This window comes from Pinus tabuliformis, chromosome J (assembly GCF_031772625.1).
Source record: "Pinus tabuliformis cultivar Carrire ecotype Pingquan chromosome J, CPIR1, whole genome shotgun sequence".
NCBI lineage: Eukaryota > Viridiplantae > Streptophyta > Pinopsida > Pinales > Pinaceae > Pinus > Pinus tabuliformis.
The window spans coordinates 506,953,167-506,962,971 of record NC_142295.1 but is presented as its reverse complement, the minus strand read 5'-3'; the positions used below and the strand labels follow the sequence as shown (position 1 = coordinate 506,962,971).

Sequence of the window (9,805 nt, the reverse complement as noted above, 5' to 3'; positions counted from 1 at the left end):
TAGAAATCATAACCCTAGAGAACCTTCTTTATTGTTGTGCACATTGTAGGTTTTTCTTAGATCCTAATCTGTTTTCGGAGACTCAAAAGTCTATAAATGATCAAAGCAAGACTATCCATGCAGGGAGGTGTGATAAATTTCGAGGTGTACAGATACAACAGTTTCCTTGGTCAGAGGAACATACCTCTCACTTGATATAAGGGTTTGATGCTTATTTTTGTTTTTTTTCTCATGGACCTCAACTAAGGAACATACCTCTCACTTGATATAAGGGTTTGATGCTTATTTTTGTTTTTTTCTCATGGACCTCAACTACTATGGTTTTTTTTGTTTTTGATCTGATTTTGTTTGGCACACTATGTGTGGAGTTATTAGACATGCATCTAGGTTTAGTCTTAGTCAAGTCTACATGTTTCTATATCTGTTAATATGTAATGTTCAGGATTTACACTAAGGACTTATGATCATATGTTTTTACATGGTCACAGTGGGATCTATAAAAGGTCAAAACACTGGAAATCTTCTTTAAGATACATTCCCTCTTTTGAGATATGTGATATAGTATTTTAGTCAGAGCATATAGTTTGTTTATGAATTATTGATCATGTAAACTAATTTGCTATTAATATAATTTTTTTTGCACGTACACAATATATTTTGAATGATGTTAATATTTTTTCATTAATTTTGTTAACTGTCATAATTATTATTTTATTAAGTTTAAATCACCAAAACATTTTTTAGAGCTTTTTTACTTTATATTTAATTTTTTGAAATAATTAAAACATTTTTCAATTTTTTTTAGGTTATATTCAATTTTTTTGTAACGTTACATTTTTTGTAATATTATAAAATTTCAATGAATCATATTTACTCATAGAAAACAAATTTTTATTAATAATATTTTACCTCTAGAAGATATCTTTTCTAAGAATTGAAAAAAAAAAAAAAAAAAAAATTATAAATAATTTGTTTTATTAATTTTCTTTTGATTTTAATTTATTATTTTTTTTAATTTATATATATATATATATATATATATATATATATATAATCCAATTTTAACTATACCAAATTTCAAGAATCATGACATAATTATTATATATTAATTAATTTATTTTAATATTTAATATATACATATAAAATAAAATAAAAATTCAAATTTTAACTATACCACATTCCAAAAATTATAACATAATTATTATAATAACCATATCATACGACATTATATTAAAAAATAAATAAATTATAATAACTATATCATACGACATTATATTAAAAAAAACTGTTATTACTATTACACAAGACCTCAAAAATTAATAATTATATATAAATATATAAATACAACCGACAGGTCAAGAATCATGACATAATTATTATATATTAATTTATTCATTTTAATATTTAATACATACATATAAAATAAAATAAAAATTGAAATTTTAACCATATCAAATTCCAAAAATTATAACATAATTATTATAATAACTATATCATACGACATTATATTAAAAAAAATGTTATTACTATTACACAAGATCTCAAAAATTAATAATTATATATAAATATATAAATACAACTGACATGTAATAGTAATAACATTCATCATCATCATCATCATTATTTGGTCTCAGTGGACGTTCAACCATCATCATCATCATCAATACAACTGACATGTCAAGCATCATGACATAATTATTATATATTAATTTATTTATTTTAATATTTAATACATATAAAATAAAATAAAAATTCAAATTTTAACTCTACCAAATTCCAAGAGTTATGACATAATTATTATAATTTTTTATTATAATAACCATATCACATGACATTATATTAAAAAAAATGTTCTTACTATAACACAAGATCCTAAAAATTAATAATTATATATAAATATATAAATACAACTGACATGTAATATCATTTATATATAAATACAACTGACGTGTAATGTCAAATCATAGATGAACTGCAAAAAAATTTAATCAATCACCAGCTAATCAAATGTCAAACAAAAACTTAAACACTGCACACTGTTTAGACAGGTATAAAGCAACTTTAAAACTGCCCTGCCTTGATACACAATAAATAAAATAATGAGAGAATAGATGTTTTATAAGATCGGTGATAAAATTTCAATCATAATAATTTTGACAATTTTCTATGCCGGCAGTTCTCCTCTTTACCAATTTAAAAAATAAAACTAAGACGCAGACAAATAAAACCATTTTCACAGTTTTCTATGCTTGCTCTTGTCCGACTAAAAATAAATTAATACACAGGGGAACAAATTAATACGCAGATTTCAACGTTTAATTTTTTTATACTATAGATGTAGTCTAACAAATTAATACGCATATTTCAACGTTTAATTTTTTATACTATATATGTAGCTTAATGAAGGATGTTTTTATTTGGAAAATACATAAGATTTTAATAATAAAATTTGATAGAAATTTTTAGAAATTCATGCTACAGTGATCAAGTTTCAAGATTTTGAGGGGGTTAAATATTTTTTAAGTTTTTATAATATTGAATTTATTTTTATTAAATTTTCAAAAAACCAATTCAAACATTTTTATTATTAAATATTTAAATAATTCAAAAAAAACATTCATTGTTTTTTTTGTGGCAAAACCTATCAAACTCAGGTGTCAAACCAACAGTGAGGACAACCATCTCTGGCTGCTATCCGCGAATGTCGATTTGACTCATCACCGTTATCAAGGAAAACCACGCCCCCTGTAATAACCCGCTGGTGGTCCGTAAGGGAGCATGCTTTCACTCCTGCGAGATGCCTCTGGGTCTTGGGCCGTTAACCTGTTTCCTTAGAAGACGAGCTCTTAGCGAAGCAGAAGCAATTTTACGGCATACTCCAGGCCAAAAAAAACATTCATTGTTATTTTTTAATTGATTGCTGATTTACAAAATATTGAGAAATAAAAAAAATATAAACAAAATTTAAGTAGATTGCTGACTCACAGAATATTCGGAAATGAAAAAATTATAAGCTGGATTTAAGCTCAGGGAGTCAACACAAGATGCTATATATGACCAACTAACTCGTTACCATTAACATCGGTGATAAAATTTCAACCACAATTATACTATTATCCTCCATATTAAGATGTAGCATATAAAAGTGAGAGAGCCCGTGCATATGTACACCTATACAGTACGGCACAAGGATAGCTAATATTTTCTCCAAAATATACACAACAGCATTGAGATTCTTTGAGATTTGTTTATTTAAGGACACTTGGTTCTGTTGTGATGAGTGGTCATGTTGGCGTAGCAGGCACCGCAAAGCTCTCGATTGCCACTTTGTCCAGGTGGCACACAGTTGCACCGCTCACAGCACGTCCCACAAGCTCTCGTACACAGACCATGCCGTGAGTTCAGTTTGCACCTTTCCTCACATGCACCTTTACAGTCTGCGAAACCGGACAATATCAGCGCTATTAGTTAATCAAACTCCAACCCCACAACTTCCCTAATCATTTTGGCAACCAATATATACAATATTATAGGGCCATTAGTGCATGGCTCACTTGTTTTTGCCTACTAATGACTTTATAATATTGTATATATTAATTGTAATTCAAATTGTGATATATACAAATAAATTTAATTATTTTATCAATTATTTTATTAAAAAAATATATTTTTATTATCACATAATATAATATAATATATATATATAACAATTAATTTTATTTCTGAAGTTCAAATATTTTTTTACTCAACTAATTACTCAATTTTTTTAATCACTTTATTTTTTAACTAATTAACTAAGAAATATCATTCTCTTATTTTATAACTATTTTTAATTTTTTTAATTATTTATTTATTTGTTCGCTTTTCAAGCCAACTAACCATATTAGGTAATACTGTATTTTATGATTATCTTTATTAATTTAAAATTTTGTTTAATAATAATATTATTTTTAAAATCCTAATATAACATATTATATAAAGTGATTAAAAAAATTGAGTAATTAGTTAAGTAAAGTGATATTTAACTCTAAAGTTAATTGTTACATATATATATATATATAATGAAATTGTTTTATATATATATATATATATATATATATATATATATATATATATATATATGCGCCCTTTTTAAACTAATTTGTTTCTTAGGATTATCTTTATTAATATAAAAATTTGTTTAATAATAATAATATTCTTAAAATCATAATATAATCATATTATATTTAAAAATATGAATTTTTTAAATATAATTATAATATATTACTTTAATAAATATTATTCTTCATAATATGATGAGAAATTTTATGTTGCTAATTATTTATTTCCTATAACTATCCTTGCACTATTATTATACAATTTTAAAACTTACATTAAAATTATAACAAATTTAAAAATTAAATATATCAATCATTAATACTTTCAAAAATTTACATATATTAAAAAAATATTATTTAAGCTTTATATTAGTTATTTTAAAGAACAACAACACCACTCTCTTTAAATTTAAATTCCAATGTTAAATTAATCACAATTTCGAGAACTACATACTCTTAGTTGCCAACCCCTTAAGTTTTAATTCACAATTATGAGAATTATATACTCAGCTACCAACCCCTTAAGTTTTAGTTCTCATTTTTGGGAATTATATACCCTTTGTTACCAACCCCTTAAGTTTAAAACCCTATGTAAGAATATAAGGTATTTGAGCATCATATACTCCCAACTACCAACACCCATATGCCCCAGTTACCAACACCCATATGCCCTAGAGATAGATCATGTATTTTGAGAGTTACATATTCTCAAACGCCAAACCTCATAAAATATATTCCAAATTTTATATAAAATGGAAATATTTTTCAAATTACATGCTCCTTACCAATCCCAACAACTTTAAACTCTTTGTAAGGTCATCACATTTCTGAGAGATGCTCCTAGCTACCCACTCTCTTAAAACCTATGTTAAGATCATATTTGAGGTTTATATTTTAAATATAAAAAAATATATAAATAATTATAATTATTATTTATTTGTAAGGTTAATTAACAAAATTATACTATTATTATATTATAAGATTGTATATATTATTATTATAAAAATATTTTACAAGTATTTTTTAACTTTATTCTTCTAATTGTAATATAATAAAATTTAGATAATTTTACAATTATATTAAGATTATGCAATTGCTTTTAAAATGGTTTAATTCCTCCCAGCAACCTCAGCCACTCTTTCCTAAAAACTACGAACCCTCTCTTAAATCTATATTAAAATAAAAACATAAATAATAATAACATTCCCAAAAATTATATATTTTTAATTAATAATCCTCATAATCTACAAAGAATTTTCATGATCCAATCCTGTAATGTAAAAAGGAATTTAATGACTCAGATTTGTGGTATTGGCACCAGAACAAATACTTCACCAGTGTAGTATGAATCGATTAGCTTAGAAGGTTTCAACACCTCTCATCACTAAAATAAACTTAAAAAAAAATTACAGTTTAATAATAATGGTTGCTTATCGCAACATGTTAGGCTGGCACCGGAACAAACCCCGGACTAAAATGAAGTAATGACCTCAGAACACAATGGAAAAAAAATTATTGTCAAGGTTTACCAGCATGTTAGGTGCCGCTGGCACTGAATAGCATAAGGTGTGGTTTGGATTTGTGATCAATAATTTCTGCGTCCGATGTTTTATTTCATTTATTTATGAAATTGTTTTAATATTTTTCACAATTATATTCAACCTAAAGTTTTAAGGATGTGGTTTAATGATTAGGGTAGAAGTTTAGTTTTTACAAGTCATATGGTCTAATCCAAATATGTTAAGAACTAAAATGAACAAAGAATCTGAAAATATAATAAATATAAATATAAATATATATATATATATATATATATATATATATATAATCAAAGTTTACTCAGCATGTTAGGTGCCAATAGCACTTGAATAGCATGAGGTGTAGTTTGGATTTGTCATTAGGAATTTCTGCATTAGATGCTCATTTATTTACTGAACTGCTTTAATACCTCTCACAACTAGATTCAAGTAATCACAACTATACTCATTTAAGTAATCAAGTAATCACAACCATATTCAAAACCATATTCAAGTAGTCAATTAATTAATTTTAGAGAATATAATCCAATAGTTAAGTGGAGAAGTTTGGTTCTGAGAAAAAATCATATATTCCAATCTCCAACAAAACTATATATACCTAAAAACTAGATCCAATCCTGAACAATACCTATATAAACCTTAAAGCTATTCCAGACACAATTTCAATTGAAAAAAAAACTAACTATACCAGAAATTCCACAAACAAACCATGTACTAATATCAATGCACTGCTCAAACGAACTGAACTCAATGCTATTCATAAAGATATAAACCGCACCTATTGCTGGGAGAAGCCTGCGGTGTATACCAGGTGCTTCAAGCTAAAATCACATGGAAAAGACACACAATTAGCAACCATCAAAGTTAAATCAATGAGATTTAAAAAGCAAGATATCCACTTACCCCAGAGAACGTTAAATTCCCAGCAGTGGCATACTCTGCAGATACCTGTCATGCCAACAGAGAACCGGTAAATGTAAATTTCTCACGGCTATAACAATACCCAAGTAGGAAACCATTCAAACTTGACTGACACACACAAAAGAAACAGTCTTCCCTTACTTGACATATAACCAGTAGCAGGAGACACGCTGCAATGAGCTTCTTCACACTTTCAACTGAAACCGCCATGGAAACTAGCAGAGGAAAGGCTCTCTTGGAGTCACTTACTGCTAACCCTGCAACCTCTGCTCAGTTTTTAAAGATGCCCTTCATTTGCTATAAGCCCAAGCAACCTCCTTGTTTAAAACTTTGTGGCTGGATTTATTTATAGCAGGGTAAGGGATGAAATTAAATGATCTGCAAGTGTGATACAGCACTGTGAAACAGATGGTTGTCAAATTTTGAAGCGAGTCACGTCCAATCCACCCATAAGGTCGTCAGGTGTTATCATTCAATAGTGTGAACTGTCCTGGCATCCTGCCACTACTGAAAAATAAAGGGCTACAGTTCTCTGGCTGTAATGCATAAATGTATGCAATAATATACATGTAAAAGAATGAATTAAAGGGCTACAATTCTCTGGGTGTAATAGTGCATAAATGTATGCAAGGATATACATGTTTGAAAGAATAAATCAAGGTAATTTTTTTATCAACAGGGTTTTAATTTCAAAATATATCGTATTATTAAATGTGATAGTTTTCACACTTCTCTAATTGGTTTTCACATGTTAAAAGAAACACGATGAATTTTTTAATTCGCAATATGTCAGTTAAATTTAATTATTGCTTGAAAGTAGATTTTGATAGTTAGATAATAAAGTTTGAGAATATTTTAAAATCAGATGAAGAACTATTCAATAGGCTGTATTTTAAAAATTATGTTTTTTTTGTTCAGAAAGATATGGAAATTCTGATCATATTTTGAAAAAATTAGGCAGAGATTTTTGTAAATCCAAGTAAAAGCTGTTAAAATTCATAATTTTAAGTGTGCTGCACGTTTTTTATGGTGCTAAATCTATTTCCACCATCAAAAACATGATTCAAACACTGCATCTACAAGATTTTTTGAATTTTTTTGCCCGGATTCCAGCCACTTTTGACCATCACAATTCCCCAACCTCAAAAAACTACTCCATTAAATAGTCCATCTCACTTAGAGATGTCAGTGAAATTTAATCGTTGTTTAGAAATGTCAATCAAATTTAATGATTGCTTGAAAGTAAGCTTTGATAGTTGATAATAAATTTTGATAATATTTTAAAATCGGATAAAAAAACAATTAAATAGTGCATCTCACTTAGAGTTATTGTCTCCAAATCTGAAATCAAAACAAGTTGAACCATTGATGTGATAAGGTAAATTCAAAATTTTTTAAAATTCCCATACCCTGTCCTTTTTTTTAAAATTCATATGGTTAACAGTGATCTCATTGATTGATTGATGAGATTATAGGGTAGACAGTACAGTGTACTGTACATCTGGATAAGAGCTTGCTATTATTCGACCTTCCTTCAGGACAACAAATGACAACCTGGAAGGCGTTACAATGAATTATCGAAGACAAATCATTATGTACCTGCCTCCGGACCCTGGACTGAATAAGCTTTACAGCTAGTTGCAATTGCAATTTCCATCGCTGCCAGTGCCCAATTTAAATGGAAAGCAGTGAATTAATTATGGATGGGCAGGACTTTTAAGGTTAACATGACTATGTTAATAGAGATCTCTCTTTTCACCACCTCGAGATTCTCATGGCTGAAGGGATCATATCTGAACCTTCCATTTTAAACAGTTAGTTATGATACCTGGTGCCAAACATACACTTCCTCTATTTGAAGGAACATTCTAATGATTTGTCAATTCAATAATAAATGAATATCCATATAAACAGCTGCCCAGTCAAGGACGTTTCCACTTTGGATCCTTCAGCTACCTGGTGAATCGGTGGCCCAGAATGTAATATAGGTAAGCTTTACGATATCTTTATCAACAACCTCGAAGTTGGGAAAGGGAAACTTGAATATAATAAAATATATGCGAATATTTTATGGGGAGGAGTTGGGAAAGGGAAATTTGAATATAATAAAATATATGAAAATATTTTTATGGGGAAGGGTTGAGAGTAGAGTTGATTGTGAAATATAAATAATTTTTTTTATCTTTAAATTATCTAATTTTTTCTAATTTCGATTAATTTCTATGATAATATTTTACACTTACATAGTGTTGGAGATATTAATTTTTATCATTTATTTTAATGTTTAATTTTTTTTGTATAAATATATGATATTGTGATTATAATGAATTATGAATAATAGCTTTGTGTGTTCTAGGTTTAAGTTCACAAGAAGGTCGAGAAATATGTGAAAGATGTGAGATTTAATTTTTTGTAAATATGTAGGAGCATATATTTTGTTTGAGTGTTTTATGTATTTGTACTTGTTATGAGGAAACCATCTATTGAAAGACAAGAAAACCAATGTCTTGCTTTATTGGTTGTCCTCCAAGGACTTATAATTATTATCATGATATTGAGCCGCATGAAGGTTAGTTATCAAAGGATCTATGTTTGTGTGCCATATTTTAACAAATGCATATTTATAAGCACTTTGCAAAGCTATCATGTCTACTACCTATTGCCATATTAGAGGGCCCACAATGTTGTTTAAGAGTTCTTTATCCTGGTCTCAACCTCAGAAACCAATGAATGATGCGTTGGTTCGTGTCCTTACCAACCTTTTCCATTAGAACCTATGATTTGGTTCTTTATTAATGATCCACTAATATAGAAACACCATGCAAGTACTCTCACGTCAGTTTTCCCTGTGAACCAAGGTTGATAAGTGACTTGGCAAGGACAAGAGAGGTGGAAGCTATCAAGGTAAAATCTATTGCATTCATCTTTTCCTTGCTATCTTAGTTATCTATAGTTTATTTTATAAGTGTATTGCTCCTCAATGACAACAAGAATCAAATATACCCTTAGAAATACAGACGGATTCATTAATGTGTTTATAGACATTTATATTAATAAAAGGAATAAATGAATGATGATGAATATAAATGAAAGTCATGTCGTAAGATTGACTTTTAGTACATTATGTATCTAGACTACTTTCCTAGATAGCTCAGGAGCACATTAGTAGGCCATGTATTTTGGTATATGGAAGTACATCAATCAAATGGCTAGTGATTCACTGATGCAAACACTAAATTGATTTTGTAC

The 9,805-nt window shown here is 28.0% G+C and overlaps 1 protein-coding gene across 1 annotated transcript; it reads right to left on the bottom strand.

Annotated features, from left to right (window-relative positions):
• Positions 1-3,049: 3,049 nt before the first annotated feature.
• Positions 3,050-6,908, bottom strand: LOC149227991 (cypmaclein-like). Its single transcript, XM_089375615.1, has 4 exons — positions 6,698-6,908; positions 6,539-6,583; positions 6,414-6,456; positions 3,050-3,437 (listed from the first exon to the last, which is right to left on the bottom strand). The coding sequence occupies exons 1-4, from the start codon at positions 6,764-6,766 to the stop codon at positions 3,253-3,255; spliced, it is 342 nt and encodes a 113-aa protein (XP_089231741.1). The 5' UTR covers positions 6,767-6,908; the 3' UTR covers positions 3,050-3,252.
• Between the last annotated feature and the right edge of the window lie 2,897 nt (positions 6,909-9,805).